General features: G+C 40.1%; 1 protein-coding gene across 3 annotated transcripts in view; it reads left to right on the forward strand.

The window, feature by feature from the left end:
* Nucleotides 1-19,625, forward strand: part of supt5h (SPT5 homolog, DSIF elongation factor subunit) — a 73,565-nt gene that overhangs the window by 49,174 nt on the left and 4,766 nt on the right. For all 3 annotated transcript variants that reach the window (XM_083773005.1, XM_083773004.1, XM_083773006.1), the window contains 5 exons: nt 211-319; nt 1,425-1,583; nt 3,319-3,487; nt 5,001-5,198; nt 6,873-6,968. In XM_083773005.1, coding sequence (XP_083629131.1) covers nt 211-319; nt 1,425-1,583; nt 3,319-3,487; nt 5,001-5,198; nt 6,873-6,968 — 731 coding nt within the window. The remainder of the gene's footprint in view (nt 1-210; nt 320-1,424; nt 1,584-3,318; nt 3,488-5,000; nt 5,199-6,872; nt 6,969-19,625) is intronic.

The raw sequence follows: 19,625 nt of genomic DNA on the forward strand, positions 1-19,625 counted from the left end.
TTCCCTGGGCACCATGCAGTGATTCCCTGGGCACCATGCAGTGATTCCCTGGGCACCATGCAGTGATTCCCTGGGTACCTCATGCAGTGATTCCTAGGACGTCCGTGGAAGTCGTTTTGACACGCATTGTGTTGATGAATTGTAACCGTGTTTGTGGGAACGACGCGGTCGCCTAACCCCTCGGTCTCTTTGACCTTTTGACCCCCAAAGCAGGAAGTCGTACCCCTCACTACGGCTCGCAGACGCCCATCCACGACGGGAGCCGAACGCCCGGGCAGAGTGGAGCCTGGGACCCCAATAACCCCAACACGCCCTCCAGGTACACACACACACACACACACACACACACAGCCTGGGACCCCAATAACCCCAACACGCCCTCCAGGTACACACACACACACACACACACACACACACACACACACACACACACAGCCTGGGACCCCAATAACCCCAACACGCCCTCCAGGTACACACACACACACACACACACACACACACACACACACACACACACACACACACACACACACACACACACACACAGCCTGGGACCCCAATAACCCCAACACGCCCTCCAGGTACACACACACACACACACACACACACACACACACACACACACACAATTTACAATTTAGGCATTTAGCAGACGCTCTTAATCCAGAGCGACTTACATTAAGCAAGAACAAAAGCATGGGAATACATCACATAAGAACATTCATCATGAAACATGCGTAAGCTAAGAAAGTAACAGTGGAATATCTATATAATGAAACTATACATATAAACTATACATACTATACATATAAACTATGTACTATACTATATTAATATTATACTATGACGTGCTATGACTATTGACTACATACAATGCAATTATAGTGCTGTCTACATAACATGCTATAAGTCTGTATCAAATGCTATCTAAGTCTACAGAGATGCTATCTAAGGGGGTGGGGTAAGTGCTATGGGCCATGATGGAGTCTGAAAAGGTGGGTTTTCAGACTACGGCGGAAGATTGGGAGTGATGCTGCAGTTCAATAGTTATAGTGTATGGGGATAGTTAGCTCCCATAGGGCAGGACTTAGATGGTTAGCTCCCATAGGGCAGGACTTAGATGGGAAGAACAGAAGCTCAGTCTTGTCTGGGTGAGGTCGCTCCCCCCAACGGCAGCGGGCCAATGAGGTCGCTCCCCCCAACGGCAGCGGGCCAATGAGGTCGCTCCCCCCAACGGCAGCGGGCCAATGAGGTCGCTCCCCCCAACGGCAGCGGGCCAATGAGGTCGCTCCACCCCAACGGCAGCGGGCCAATGAGGTCGCTCCACCCCAACGGCAGCGGGCCAATGAGGTCGCGCCACCCAACCGCAGCAGTCCAATGACGTGTCTCTATATAAATGTGTGTTTTAATGTCTCCGCCTCCAGGAACGATGAGGAGTACGACTTCGGCTACGACGACGAGCCGTCCCCGTCGCCACAGGCCTACAGCGGCACCCCCAACCCGCAGACCCCCGGCTACCCCGACGCGCCCTCGCCTCAGGTCAACCCCCAGTACCAGCCGCAGACCCCCGGGACCCCCGCCATGTACGTTTGACCAGTGTTGTACCCGAACGCGTTCAAAGAACGATCGTTCACGAACTCGTTCACATTTAGGGTGAACGTGAACTGAACGTACTGTATTTCTGTTTGATGAACGTCATTGTGAACGCGTTCATTTCTGGCGTGTGTGAACGTCACTTTTTCACGTTCAACTTTCGTTCAAGAGTGAGTGTTTCAATAGAGCCTTCCAGGCGAAATCCCCGGCACTAAAACACACCCTAAACAGGCTTTAATATTTAGCTGAAAACCCACCAATAAGTCCCTATCCGACACAAATTAACTAATCTTTCTCAGCTGTCACTGGAGCGCGCATCTTAGCTACTGCATGATGATCATGCACTCATGCTGCATGCACGCAGCACGCAGACAGACAGCAGACACTGTCCCAACTCCTAACAAACACTGAGGGAACTTGTTGTTTGATTAAACACACACGAAAAATAGCTTCCAATAGCTTAGTTGGTTATTATCGCGTCGAGGAGGTACGTGTCCATAATATCGCCACGAACGGCCAACAAAAGACATCTCTCTTCCACAGTGAATGAATCGCAGTGATGCCTGATTTATTCTTCGCCGTACAATGTGTTCCGTGCTGAAAATAGCTGACATACAAGCTCACAATGCGTCGTGTCCGGACACGTTGTGAGCTTGTAGATCAGCTATTTTCAGCATGCGGAGATGCAGGCTCTGAGAACATTCAGAAACTTTTGCCTTCACAATAAAAGTATGTGCCCATTCGGTGGCATTTCACATTGCAAAAGAGCAATTTTTGTAAAATGTAAAAAATATATAAAAATTAAAGCAAAAAAAGAACGAAAAAGAACTATAATAGTTCATTTTTCAAACGATGAACTTTAGTTCAAAATTTTGGATGATGAACTATGAACGGAACTAGTTCATTTTTAAATTTTTGAACTGTGAACTGAACTAGTTCCTAAAAAAAAGAACTTTCCCAACACTGCGTTTGACCCATTCTGACCTGAGATCAGATTCATACGAGGTTTCCACATGGACACACACACTGGTCTGATGAACCCATTCTGACCTGAGATCAGGTTCTAAAAATGTCAGTCGCTCTTCGATTTTTCAAAAAATAGCAGACCTACAAGCTCGTAGCGCGCCACCGAGTGGCGCGCTACGAGCTTGTAGATCTGATATTTTTCAATAGCTAAAGCATAACATGATGCTGACACCAAAATGGGTGCCCGGTCAGAATGGGTTAACAGTTTGCAGAATTACAGTATATACATTTCAAGCACAAACTCAATACAGAGACTGTTAACTCTGAGTGGACGACCCAATTAAGCGTTACACTTGTTTACAACAGGGTCCACATTGTTCAATTCATCAAAACATTTAGAGACGTTCGAATAGACACTTCTATGTAGTTAAAGAACAGAACAGGAATTCATCATAAAGGAGGTAAAAAGGGAAAAGAAACATATACAGTGAGGGGGAAGTACTGACACACTCACTCTCACCACCAGAATTATTACACAATTATCGCCTGGTCGCTAATCATTTGACATTATTTGCCGTGTATGCTGTCACTGTGACATCATCACTGTGACATCATCACTGTATGATGTCACTGTGACATCATCACTGTATGATGTCTGTGTATTCTCGTATAATTATGTGATGTACTGTACTTACCTTGTTTATATATATAATAATAAATACTTCATGTCCAACGCTGCCCCCCTGTGGTGCGTTCCAGGTACAACACGGAGCAGTACTCCCCCTATGCGGCCCCCTCCCCTCAGGGGTCGTACCAGCCCAGTCCCAGTCCCCAGAGCTACCACCAGGTGGCGCCCTCACCCGTCGGGTACCAGAACACACACTCGCCTGCCAGCTACCACCCTACGCCTTCTCCCATGGCCTATCAGGTAAGAGCTACCACCCTATTGGCCTATCAGGTAAGAGCTACCACCCTATTGGCCTGTCAGGTAAGAGCTACCACCCTATTGGCCTGTCGGGTAAGAGCTACCACCCTATTGGCCTGTCGGGTAAGAGCTACCACCCTATTGGCCCGTCAGGTAAGAGCTACAACCCTATTGGCCCGTCAGGTAAGAGCTAACACCCTATTGGCCCATCAGGTAAGAGCTACCACCCTATAGAGCGTCGCAGTCCCTCCCCCTGTCAGAACGACGAGTGGCCCAGGAAATGAATCCCAATGCATTTCTCCCATAGGATTTTCAAAACGTATTTATTTAAAGACGGTTACGCCGCGGACAAAGCCAACTCTGATCGTGACAAATCATGACAATGAACACAATATTTTGGGGCCGATCAAATCATTAGAAAGAAGAAAATAAAGGCTAGGAGACAACACTATTTGTTTTGTTTTTCTTCTTATAAATTATTTGATCGGCCCAAAACATTGTGTTCATTGTCATGATTTGTCACGATCCGAGTTGTCTTTGTCCGCGGTGTAACCGTCTTTAAATAAATACTTTAAGAAAATCCTATGGAGAAATGCATTGGGATTAATTTCCTGGGCCACTCGTCGTTCTGAAAGGGGGAGGGACTGCGACGCTCTATAGGCCTCTAGGACAAATAAAGAGGATAGAGCACGGAGGTTCTCCTGTGGGAGGTTTGCACATGCTCAGTGTAAACAGGAACTGCGATGATGGAGTGTTCCAGCAGAGGTGCTACAATGTAGGAATTTATCAGACGCTCTTAATCCAGAGCGACTTACATTAAGCAAGAACAAAAAAGCATGGGAATACATCACATAAAAACATTTATCAAGAAACATGCGTAAGCTAAGGAAGTAACAGTGGAATATCTATATAATGAAACTATCATACTATAATTAACCGAATGTCTGAGTGTGTGTCCGTGTGTCTGTCAGAAACAGTGCCGTAGCTCCTTACTGCCTGCACCAATCACTCCCACTTTTCACACAGGCATTGACCATATGCATATGGAGGGCGTAACGAAGCCCTTTTTTCCATTTGACACCTTAATGATTATTAATTTATTTATTAGTCAATTACAAACGCACCCGGGCGCAGTACCCTTCACGGCCACAATGGGGGGCAAATATCTCATAACGGGTAAGGACTAGTACATATTATAAACTATACATATATACTACTATGCTATCCTGTTCATTCAAGTGCTGTGGATGATACAAAACATTTGAAAAGGGGAAGGGTGACTGCTGTTTAATTCTCAACTGTTCTGGATCTCATTATTTACATTTTAAATAGTTATGAGCTTTTTATCTAGCACCTCTGTGGAACACTCCATCATCGCAGTTCCTGTTTACACTGAGCATGTGCAAACCTCCCGCAGGAGAACGGGCCGCACCTCCGTGCTCTATCCTCTTTATTACTTCTAGGGACAAATAACTGTGTTAACGCTATGTTCCCCCTGTGTGCCGTGTTGCTCCAGGCCAGCCCCAGCCCCAGCCCGGTGGGCTACAGCCCCATGACGCCCGGAGCGCCCTCTCCTGGTGGCTACAACCCTCACACGCCGGGCTCCAACATCGAGCAAGGCAGCAGCGACTGGGTCACGACCGACATCCTCGTCAAGGTCAAAGACTCCTTCAATGACCTGGTGGGCCAGACCGGGGTCATCCGCAGTGTCACGGTGAGACGCAGTGCACGCACGCACACACACAGAGAGACTCTCACACACACACAGCAGTGCACGCGCGCACACACACACACACACACACAGAGACACACACACACACTCCCTGCATCCTGGGACTCATTACATTGAACACCTATTTACATCACTTACTTATTGATACCGGGTACTGGATAAGCCCAAAGCTTATCGATACCGGGTACTGGATAAGCCCAAAGCTTATCGATACCGGGTACTGGATAAGCCCAAAGCTTATCGATACCGGGTACTGGATAAGCCCAAAGCTTATTGATACCTGGTACTGGATAAGCCCAAAGCTTATTGATACCGGGTACTGGATAAGCCCAAAGCTTATTGATACCGGGTACTGGATAAGCCCAAAGCTTATTGATACCGGGTACTGGATAAGCCCAAAGCTTATCGATACCGGGTACTGGATAAGCCCAAAGCTTATCGATACCGGGTACTGGATAAGCCCAAAGCTTATCGATACCGGGTACTGGATAAGCCCAAAGCTTATTGATACCGGGTACTGGATAAGCCCAAAGCTTATCGATACCGGGTACTGGATAAGCCCAAAGCTTATCGATACCGGGTACTGGATAAGACCAAAGCTTATCGATACCGGGTACTGGATAAACCCAAAGCTTATCGATACCGGGTACTGGATAAGCCCAAAGCTTATCGATACCTGGTACTGGATAAGCCCAAAGCTTATCGATACCGGGTACTGGATAAGCCCAAAGCTTATCGATACCGGGTACTGGATAAGCCCAAAGCTTATCGATACCGGGTACTGGATAAACCCAAAGCTTATCGATACCGGGTACTGGATAAACCCAAAGCTTATCGATACCGGGTACTGGATAAGCCCAAAGCTTATCGATACCGGGTACTGGATAAGCCCAAAGCTTATCGATACCGGGTACTGGATAAGCCCAAAGCTTATTGATACCGCATACTGGATAAGCCCAAAGCTTATTGATACCGGGTACTGGATAAGCCCAAAGCTTATCGATACCGGGTACTGGATAAGCCCAAAGCTTATTGATACCGGGTACTGGATAAGCCCAAAGCTTATCGATACCGGGTACTGGATAAGCCCAAAGCTTATCGATACCGGGTACTGGATAAGCCCAAAGCTTATCGATACCGGGTACTGGATAAGCCCAAAGCTTATCGATACCGGGTACTGGATAAGCCCAAAGCTTATCGATACCGGGTACTGGATAAGCCCAAAGCTTATCGATACCGGGTACTGGATAAGCCCAAAGCTTATCGATACCGGGTACTGGATAAGCCCAAAGCTTATCGATACCGGGTACTGGATAAGCCCAAAGCTTATCGATACCGGGTACTGGATAAGCCCAAAGCTTATCGATACCGGGTACTGGATAAGCCCAAAGCTTATCGATACCGGGTACTGGATAAGCCCAAAGCTTATCGATACCGGGTACTGGATAAGCCCAAAGCTTATCGATACAGGGTACCCTAGGATCTGGATTCTGCTTCTAGACCACCTAGGATCTGGATTTCAACCTGCTGCTATTTTACCAATAACTTCTAGACAACTTAGAATCTTTATTCTGTTGACTAATCATAATCATACATTAAACCATGATGTCCCCCCCCCCTCCTCCTCCCTCTCCCCCCCCCCCCCCCCCCCCCCAGGGAGGGATGTGTTCAGTGTTTATGCAGGAATCAGAGAAGGTTGTCAGTCTGAGCAGCGAACACCTGGAGCCAATCACCCCCACTAAGAACAACAAGGTACACACACACACACATATGCAGGCACGTAACATAAAGTATATACAGCATTGTGTAAACATAAAGTATATACAGTTGGAGGTACAGTATTGTGTAAACATAAAGTATATACAGTATTGTGTAAACATAAAGTATATACAGTATTGTGTAAACATAAAGTATATACAGTTGGAGGTACAGTATTGTGTAAACATAAAGTATATACAGTATTGTGTAAACATAAAGTATATACAGTTGGAGGTACAGTATTGTGTAAACATAAAGTATATACAGTATTGTGTAAACATAAAGTATATACAGTTGGAGGTACAGTATTGTGTAAACATAAAGTATATACAGTATTGTGTAAACATAAAGTATATACAGTTGGAGGTACAGTATTGTGTAAACATAAAGTATATACAGTATTGTGTAAACATAAAGTATATACAGTTGGAGGTACAGTATTGTGTAAACATAAAGTATATACAGTATTGTGTAAACATAAAGTATATACAGTTGGAGGTACAGTATTGTGTAAACATAAAGTATATACAGTTGGAGGTACAGTATTGTGTAAACATAAAGTATATACAGTTGGAGGTACAGTATTGTGTAAACATAAAGTATATACAGTTGGAGGTACAGCATTGTGTAAACATAAAGTATATACAGTTGGAGGTACAGTATTGTGTAAACATAAAGTATATACAGTTGGAGGTACAGTATTGTGTAAACATAAAGTATATACAGTTGGAGGTACAGCATTGTGTAAACATAAAGTATATACAGTTGGAGGTACAGCATTGTGTAAACATAAAGTATATACAGTTGGAGGTACAGCATTGTGTAAACATAAAGTATATACAGTTGGAGGTACAGTATTGTGTAAACATAAAGTATATACAGTTGGAGGTACAGTATTGTGTAAACATAAATTATATACAGTTGGAGGTACAGCATTGTGTAAACATAAAGTATATACAGTTGGAGGTACAGTATTGTGTAAACATAAAGTATATACAGTTGGAGGTACAGTATTGTGTAAACATAAAGTATATACAGTTGGAGGTACAGTATTGTGTAAACATAAAGTATATACAGTTGGAGGTACAGCATTGTGTAAACATAAAGTATATACAGTTGGAGGTACAGTATTGTGTAAACATAAAGTATATACAGTTGGAGGTACAGTATTGTGTAAACATAAAGTATATACAGTTGGAGGTACAGCATTGTGTAAACATAAAGTATATACAGTTGGAGGTACAGTATTGTGTAAACATAAAGTATATACAGTTGGAGGTACAGTATTGTGTAAACATAAAGTATATACAGTTGGAGGTACAGCATTGTGTAAACATAAAGTATATACAGTTGGAGGTACAGTATTGTGTAAACATAAAGTATATACAGTTGGAGGTACAGCATTGTGTAAACATAAAGTATATACAGTTGGAGGTACAGCATTGTGTAAACATAAAGTATATACAGTTGGAGGTACAGTATTGTGTAAACATAAAGTATATACAGTTGGAGGTACAGTATTGTGTAAACATAAAGTATATACAGTTGGAGGTACAGTATTGTGTAAACATAAAGTATATACAGTTGGAGGTACAGTATTGTGTAAACATAAAGTAATACAGTTGGAGGTACAGCATTGTGTAAACATAAAGTATATACAGTTGGAGGTACAGTATTGTGTAAACATAAAGTATATACAGTTGGAGGTACAGTATTGTGTAAACATAAAGTAATACAGTTGGAGGTACAGTATTGTGTAAACATAAAGTATATACAGTTGGAGGTACAGTATTGTGTAAACATAAAGTATATACAGTTGGAGGTACAGTATTGTGTAAACATAAAGTATATACAGTTGGAGGTACAGTATTGTGTAAACATAAAGTATATACAGTTGGAGGTACAGTATTGTGTAAACATAAAGTATATACAGCATTGTGTAAACAGAGCTATGTCACATTGCATCGTTATGGTAGAACAGGTTATGAAGCTTTTTGAGTGGTGCAACCACTCCAAGGAACAGCTTTGTCCGTGTTCACCTATGTATGTACGTGACGTTCACCTATGAGCGTCATATAATACCATGTATTATATGTACCAGCACCAGTAGGGGCGCTGTTGCCTGCTAATGAGAGAGAGAGAAAGAGAGGAGCACTTCTTTGCAGTCACTTTGGGACAAATGGCATTTGTTCTCAGGACTATTTAAATAGTATTCAGGAAAGTCTGATTTAAGATCTGTTTACAGGGCTTAAAGTTCTCAGTCCTGGGGACTGATTTCAGTCCTGAGGATTTCATAGGGGTCATTTAATGAGATCACTGCAGATTTGCAAAAAATCTTTTTCAGTCTTGGGATTTTTTGGAGCTTTAAGCCCTGTGTTTAAAGGTAGCAGCTCTGTTTAGATAGTAGTTATTAGGGTGGTTGTATTCCATTCTAACCCCCCCTCTCTATCTGTGTCTCTCAGGTTCAGGTTCAGTTTTATTTGTCATGTGTATAGATTAGATACAGAGTATAAATACAATGAAAATGATTTTGCTCAGAGCGCACTCAGTCTTACAGTGATGTAACTAGGGTGCGTTTTGCGTCCCAAAACACACTTTATAGTTTTGGGACGCATTACACCATCAACCTCGGCGTCCATGGGATGCACTACTGTACTCTGACCAGCGCAGCCCACAGCAGTTCATTTTACCGTTTTTCCTCTGCACAATTTTCCAGTCATTACGGTAACCTTCCCCAAACGTCTCGCTCAGACTTGTATTGTCTGTATTGTAGTTGTGTTCCCATTTGCCATGGTTTGATTATTTTGCCTCCTCCCTCCTCCTCCGCTCCATGCACGCATGCACGCACTGACAGCTCTCACTCACTGACACTCGGCCCGGCTGGCGCGGTGATTCAGGATTGTTATCACACAGAGCCCGTGTGTTAAGACCAACGTGACTCGTCTTCATGGATATAAACTCACAAAACAACACCTCCACGCAACAGCATAGACTGTAGGACTCCTCCACCATTTACCACGCTATCGTCTGCTACGTTAGTTGACAGAGTAAATTGTCCGTATTAGCCGTGGCCAGCGTCGCTAGCCAAATGCTATAGTAGCCAAGCACCAGAACACACCACGCGTCGCTCGCTTAATAATCATTAATTTCTGTATCAATGCGGACATAACGTGGTAAATGTTCATAAGCACACAATTGTACAAAATGCTTTTTACACTTGACTTATCTCCATAGTCCTCAGTACTGCAGCCCCACCATGCCATATAGGCTATGCCAGTCTAGCCTTAACATCTACATTTATATGTTATTCAATATATTACTTTAGCACAAAATATAGGCTTTTCTAAACCAAGACCTCATTCAAAAGTTATGTAAGTGAGTAAAAATAAATGTTATTTATAAAGCACCTTTCAAAACAAAGTTAGAAGGTGCTGAACAATTTGCACAGTATAAACAAAAGAAGAAATTTTAAAACAAGGAACATATCACAGTTGTGACAATATCAGAACAAAAACAAACAAGGCAGAACAGAAACATAGGGCTATAAAAATGAATGTAGGCTGTCTGTCATTGTATTTTCTGTGAATCCTCAGCCATTTTAATTTCAAGGACCCCCAATTTAAATGTATATGAATTAGCCTAGGGTGACAGGGTCCTAGAGGCCTTGGCCTTGTGCCCTCAAAAAGCTGACCACACTAAAGGCCAAGTGGCCCCCCCCCACCCCGCGAACCCCCACGCGGAGTTGCACCACTGATTTTTTTTGGGACTCATAAGAATTTTTTGGGACTCATTTGAATGACCACCTGTGCATCCCGGGACCCATTACATTGAAAACCTATTTACATCACTGTCTTACATACACAGGACATAAACAAACATCTATAGTGCAAGAAAAGACAAAAAAACAGAAAGAAAAGTGCAAGTGAAGTGACAAAACAGTGCAATACAGTTGAAGGTCAGCTGTTCAGCAGCCTCTCTCCCTGTGTCTCTCAGGTTCAGGTTCAGTTTTATTTGTCATGTGTATAGATTAGATACAGAGTATAAATACAATGAAAATGATTTTGCTCAGAGCACTCTCAGTCTTACATACACAGGACATAAACAACATCTATAGTGATCACTCTCAGTCTAACATACACAGGACATAAACAAACATCTATAGTGTTCACTCTCAGTCTAACATACACAGGACATAAACAAACATCTATAGTGTTCACTCTCAGTCTAACATACACAGGACATAAACAACATCTATAGTGTTCACTCTCAGTCTTACATACACAGGACATAAACAACATCTATAGTGTTCACTCTCAGTCTAACATACACAGGACATAAACAACATCTATAGTGTTCACTCTCAGTCTAACATACACAGGACATAAACAAACATCTATAGTGTTCACTCTCAGTCTTACATACACAGGACATAAACAAACATCTATAGTGTTCACTCTCAGTCTTACATACACAGGACATAAACAAACATCTATAGTGATCACTCTCAGTCTAACATACACAGGACATAAACAAACATCTATAGTGTTCACTCTCAGTCTAACATACACAGGACATAAACAAACATCTATAGTGTTCACTCTCAGTCTGACACACACAGGACATAAACAAACATCTATAGTGTTCACTCTCAGTCTAACATACACAGGACATAAACAAACATATATAGTGTTCACTCTCAGTCTAACATACACAGGACATAAACAAACATCTATAGTGTTCACTCTCAGTCTAACATACACAGGACATAAACAAACATCTATAGTGTTCACTCTCAGTCTTACATACACAGGACATAAACAAACATCTATAGTGTTCACTCTCAGTCTAACATACACAGGACATAAACAAACATCTATAGTGTTCACTCTCAGTCTAACATACACAGGACATAAACATCTATAGTGTTCACTCTCAGTCTTACATACACAGGACATAAACAAACATCTATAGTGTTCACTCTCAGTCTAACATACACAGGACATAAACATCTATAGTGTTCACTCTCAGTCTAACATACACAGGACATAAACAAACATCTATAGTGTTCACTCTCAGTCTTACATGCACAGGACATAAACATCTATAGTGTTCACTCTCAGTCTAACATACACAGGACATAAACATCTATAGTGTTCACTCTCAGTCTAACATACACAGGACATAAACATCTATAGTGTTCACTCTCAGTCTAACATACACAGGACATAAACATCTATAGTGTTCACTCTCAGTCTAACATACACAGGACATAAACATCTATAGTGTTCACTCTCAGTCTAACATACACAGGACATAAACATCTATAGTGATCACTCTCAGTCTAACACACACAGGACATAAACAAACATCTATAGTGTTCACTCTCAGTCTAACATACACAGGACATAAACAACATCTATAGTGTTCACTCTCAGTCTAACATACACAGGACATAAACAAACATCTATAGTGTTCACTCTCAGTCTAACATACACAGGACATAAACATCTATAGTGTTCACTCTCAGTCTAACATACACAGGACATAAACATCTATAGTGTTCACTCTCAGTCTAACATACACAGGACATAAACATCTATAGTGTTCACTCTCAGTCTAACATACACAGGACATAAACAACATCTATAGTGTTCACTCTCAGTCTAACATACACAGGACATAAACAAACATCTATAGTGTTCACTCTCAGTCTTACACACACAGGACATAAACAAACATCTATAGTGTTCACTCTCAGTCTTACACACACAGGACATAAACAAACATCTATAGTGTTCACTCTCAGTCTAACATACACAGGACATAAACAACATCTATAGTGTTCACTCTCAGTCTAACATACACAGGACATAAACAAACATCTATAGTGTTCACTCTCAGTCTAACATACACAGGACATAAACAAACATCTATAGTGTTCACTCTCAGTCTAACATACACAGGACATAAACAAACATCTATAGTGTTCACTCTCAGTCTAACATACACAGGACATAAACAACTATAGTGTTCACTCTCAGTCTAACATACACAGGACATAAACAAACATCTATAGTGTTCACTCTCAGTCTTACACACACAGGACATAAACAAACATCTATAGTGTTCACTCTCAGTCTTACATACACAGGACATGAACAAACATCTATAGTGTTCACTCTCAGTCTTACATACACAGGACATAAACATCTATAGTGTTCACTCTCAGTCTAACATACACAGGACATAAACAAACATCTATAGTGTTCACTCTCAGTCTAACATAAACAGGACATAAACATCTATAGTGTTCACTCTCAGTCTTACATACACAGGACATAAACAAACATCTATAGTGTTCACTCTCAGTCTAACATACACAGGACATAAACAAACATCTATAGTGTTCACTCTCAGTCTTACATACACAGGACATAAACAAACATCTATAGTGTTCACTCTCAGTCTAACATACACAGGACATAAACATCTATAGTGTTCACTCTCAGTCTAACATACACAGGACATAAACAAACATCTATAGTGTTCACTCTCAGTCTAACATACACAGGACATAAACAAACATCTATAGTGTTCACTCTCAGTCTAACACACACAGGACATAAACAAACATCTATAGTGTTCACTCTCAGTCTAACATACACAGGACATAAACAAACATCTATAGTGTTCACTCTCAGTCTAACACACACAGGACATAAACAAACATCTATAGTGTTCACTCTCAGTCTTACATACACAGGACATAAACAAACATCTATAGTGTTCACTCTCAGTCTTACATACACAGGACATAAACAAACATCTATAGTGTTCACTCTCAGTCTAACATACAGAGGACATAAAAAAACATCTATAGTGTTCACTCTCAGTCTAACATACACAGGACATAAACAAACATCTATAGTGTTCACTCTCAGTCTAACATACACAGGACATAAACAAACATCTATAGTGTTCACTCTCAGTATTACATACACAGGACATAAACATCTATAGTGTTCACTCTCAGTATTACATACACAGGACATAAACATCTATAGTGTTCACTCTCAGTCTAACATACACAGGACATAAACAAACATCTATAGTGTTCACTCTCAGTCTTACATACACAGGACATAAACAAACATCTATAGTGTTCACTCTCAGTCTAACATACACAGGACATAAACAAACATCTATAGTGTTCACTCTCAGTCTAACACACACAGGACATAAAAAAACATCTATAGTGTTCACTCTCAGTCTAACACACACAGGACATAAAAAAACATCTATAGTGTTCACTCTCAGTCTTACATACACAGGACATAAACAAACATCTATAGTGTTCACTCTCAGTCTAACATAAACAGGACATAAACATCTATAGTGTTCACTCTCAGTCTAACACACACAGGACATAAAAAAACATATATAGTGTTCACTCTCAGTCTAACATACACAGGACATAAACAAACATCTATAGTGTTCACTCTCAGTCTAACATACACAGGACATAAACAAACATCTATAGTGTTCACTCTCAGTCTTACATACACAGGACATAAACAAACATCTATAGTGTTCACTCTCAGTCTTACATACACAGGACATAAACAAACATCTATAGTGTTCACTCTCAGTCTTACATACACAGGACATAAACATCTATAGTGTTCACTCTCAGTCTAACATACACAGGACATAAACAAACATCTATAGTGTTCACTCTCAGTCTTACATACACAGGACATAAACAAACATCTATAGTGTTCACTCTCAGTCTTACATACACAGGACATAAACATCTATAGTGTTCACTCTCAGTCTAACATACACAGGACATAAACAAACATCTATAGTGTTCACTCTCAGTCTTACATACACAGGACATAAACAAACATCTATAGTGTTCACTCTGTCTTACATACACAGGACATAAACATCTATAGTGTTCACTCTCAGTCTAACATACACAGGACATAAACAAACATCTACATATAGTGTTCACTCTCAGTCTAACATACACAGGACATAAACAACATCTATAGTGTTCACTCTCAGTCTAACACACACAGGACATAAACAAACATCTATAGTGTTCACTCTCAGTCTAACATACACAGGACATAAACAACATCTATAGTGTTCACTCTCAGTCTAACATACACAGGACATAAACAAACATCTACATATAGTGTTCACTCTCAGTCTTACATACACAGGACATAAACAAACATCTATAGTGTTCACTCTCAGTCTAACATACACAGGACATAAACAAACATCTACATATAGTGTTCACTCTCAGTCTTACATACACAGGACATAAACAACATCTATAGTGTTCACTCTCAGTCTAACACACACAGGACATAAACAAACATCTATAGTGTTCACTCTCAGTCTAACATACACAGGACATAAAAAAACATCTATAGTGTTCACTCTCAGTCTTACATACACAGGACATAAACAAACATCTATAGTGTTCACTCTCAGTCTAACATACACAGGACATAAACATCTATAGTGTTCACTCTCAGTCTAACATACACAGGACATAAACAAACATCTATAGTGTTCACTCTCAGTCTAACACACACAGGACATAAACAAACATCTATAGTGTTCACTCTCAGTCTAACATACACAGGACATAAACAAACATCTATAGTGTTCACTCTCAGTCTAACATACACAGGACATAAACAAACATCTATAGTGTTCACTCTCAGTCTAACACACACAGGACATAAACAAACATCTATAGTGTTCACTCTCAGTCTTACATACACAGGACATAAACAAACATCTATAGTGTTCACTCTCAGTCTTACATACACAGGACAGAAACAAACATCTATAGTGTTCACTCTCAGTCTAACATACACAGGACATAAAAAAACATCTATAGTGTTCACTCTCAGTCTAACATACACAGGACATAAACAAACATCTATAGTGTTCACTCTCAGTCTAACATACACAGGACATAAACAAACATCTATAGTGTTCACTCTCAGTATTACATACACAGGACATAAACATCTATAGTGTTCACTCTCAGTATTACATACACAGGACATAAACATCTATAGTGTTCACTCTCAGTCTAACATACACAGGACATAAACAAACATCTATAGTGTTCACTCTCAGTCTTACATACACAGGACATAAACAAACATCTATAGTGTTCACTCTCAGTCTAACATACACAGGACATAAACAAACATCTATAGTGTTCACTCTCAGTCTAACATACACAGGACATAAACAAACATCTATAGTGTTCACTCTCAGTCTAACATACACAGGACATAAAAAAACATCTATAGTGTTCACTCTCAGTCTAACACACACAGGACATAAACAAACATCTATAGTGTTCACTCTCAGTCTAACATACACAGGACATAAACAAACATCTATAGTGTTCACTCTCAGTCTAACACACACAGGACATAAAAAAACATCTATAGTGTTCACTCTCAGTCTAACATACACAGGACATAAACATCTATAGTGTTCACTCTCAGTCTAACATACACAGGACATAAACAAACATCTATAGTGTTCACTCTCAGTCTAACACACACAGGACATAAACAAACATCTATAGTGTTCACTCTCAGTCTAACATACACAGGACATAAACAAACATCTATAATGTTCACTCTCAGTCTTACATACACAGGACATAAACAAACATCTATAGTGTTCACTCTCAGTCTTACATACACAGGACATAAACAAACATCTATAGTGTTCACTCTCAGTCTTACATACACAGGACATAAAAAAACATCTATAGTGTTCACTCTCAGTCTAACATACACAGGACATAAACAAACATCTATAGTGTTCACTCTCAGTCTTACATACACAGGACATAAAAAAACATCTATAGTGTTCACTCTCAGTCTAACATACACAGGACATAAACAAACATCTATAGTGTTCACTCTCAGTCTAACATACACAGGACATAAACAAACATCTATAGTGTTCACTCTCAGTATTACATACACAGGACATAAACATCTATAGTGTTCACTCTCAGTATTACATACACAGGACATAAACATCTATAGTGTTCACTCTCAGTCTAACATACACAGGACATAAACAAACATCTATAGTGTTCACTCTCAGTCTTACATACACAGGACATAAACATCTATAGTGTTCACTCTCAGTCTAACATACACAGGACATAAACAAACATCTATAGTGTTCACTCTCAGTCTAACATACACAGGACATAAACAAACATCTATAGTGTTCACTCTCAGTCTAACATACACAGGACATAAACAACATCTATAGTGTTCACTCTCAGTCTAACATACACAGGACATAAACAAACATCTATAGTGTTCACTCTCAGTCTAACATACACAGGACATAAACAAACATCTATAGTGTTCACTCTCAGTCTTACATACACAGGACATAAACAAACATCTATAGTGTTCACTCTCAGTCTTACATACACAGGACATAAACAAACATCTATAGTGTTCACTCTCAGTCTAACATACACAGGACATAAACAAACATCTATAGTGTTCACTCTCAGTCTTACATACACAGGACATAAACAAACATCTATAGTGTTCACTCTCAGTCTAACATACACAGGACATAAACAAACATCTATAGTGTTCACTCTCAGTCTAACATAAACAGGACATAAACATCTATAGTGTTCACTCTCAGTCTAACATACACAGGACATAAACAAACATCTATAGTGTTCACTCTCAGTCTTACATACACAGGACATAAACAAACATCTATAGTGTTCACTCTCAGTCTTACATACACAGGACATAAACATCTATAGTGTTCACTCTCAGTCTAACATACACAGGACATAAACAAACATCTATAGTGTTCACTCTCAGTCTTACATACACAGGACATAGACAAACATCTATAGTGTTCACTCTCAGTCTAACACACACAGGACAAAAAAACATCTATAGTGTTCACTCTCAGTCTAACATACACAGGACATAAACAAACATCTATAGTGTTCACTCTCAGTCTTACATACACAGGACATAAACAACATCTATAGTGTTCACTCTCAGTCTAACATACACAGGACATAAACAAACATCTATAGTGTTCACTCTCAGTCTAACACACACAGGACATAAACAAACATCTATAGTGTTCACTCTCAGTCTAACACACACAGGACATAAACAAACATCTATAGTGTTCACTCTCAGTCTTACATACACAGGACATAAACAACATCTATAGTGTTCACTCTCAGTCTAACATACACAGGACATAAACAACATCTATAGTGTTCACTCTCAGTCTAACATACACAGGACATAAACAAACATCTATAGTGTTCACTCTCAGTCTTACATACACAGGACATAAACAACATCTATAGTGTTCACTCTCAGTCTTACATACACAGGACATAAACAAACATCTATAGTGTTCACTCTCAGTCTAACATACACAGGACATAAACAAACATCTATAGTGTTCACTCTCAGTCTTACATACACAGGACATAAACAAACATCTATAGTGTTCACTCTCAGTCTTACATACACAGGACATAAACAAACATCTATAGTGTTCACTCTCAGTCTTACACACACAGGACATAAACAACATCTATAGTGTTCACTCTCAGTCTTACATACACAGGACATAAACAAACATCTATAGTGTTCACTCTCAGTCTTACATACACAGGACATAAACAAACATCTATAGTGTTCACTCTCAGTCTTACACACACAGGACATAAACAAACATCTATAGTGTTCACTCTCAGTCTTACACACACAGGACATAACCAAACATCTATAGTGTTCACTCTCAGTCTAACATACACAGGACATAAACAAACATCTATAGTGTTCACTCTCAGTCTTACATACACAGGACATAAACAAACATCTATAGTGTTCACTCTCAGTCTAACATACACAGGACATAAACAAACATCTATAGTGTTCACTCTCAGTCTTACATACACAGGACATAAACAAACATATATAGTGTTCACTCTCAGTCTTAGATACACAGGACATAAACAAACATCTATAGTGTTCACTCTCAGTCTAACATACACAGGACATAAACAAACATCTATAGTGTTCACTCTCAGTCTAACATACACAGGACATAAACAAACATCTATAGTGTTCACTCTCAGTCTTACATACACAGGACATAAACAAACATCTATAGTGTTCACTCTCAGTCTTACATACACAGGACATAAACAAACATCTATAGTGTTCACTCTCAGTCTTACACACACAGGACATAAACAACATCTATAGTGTTCACTCTCAGTCTTACATACACAGGACATAAACAAACATCTATAGTGTTCACTCTCAGTCTTACATACACAGGACATAAACAAACATCTATAGTGTTCACTCTCAGTCTTACACACACAGGACATAAACAAACATCTATAGTGTTCACTCTCAGTCTTACACACACAGGACATAACCAAACATCTATAGTGTTCACTCTCAGTCTAACATACACAGGACATAAACAAACATCTATAGTGTTCACTCTCAGTCTTACATACACAGGACATAAACAAACATCTATAGTGTTCACTCTCAGTCTAACATACAC

The sequence above is a fragment of the Protomyctophum parallelum genome (assembly GCF_964188405.1).
Source record: "Protomyctophum parallelum genome assembly, chromosome: 9".
Classification (NCBI taxonomy): domain Eukaryota; kingdom Metazoa; phylum Chordata; class Actinopteri; order Myctophiformes; family Myctophidae; genus Protomyctophum; species Protomyctophum parallelum.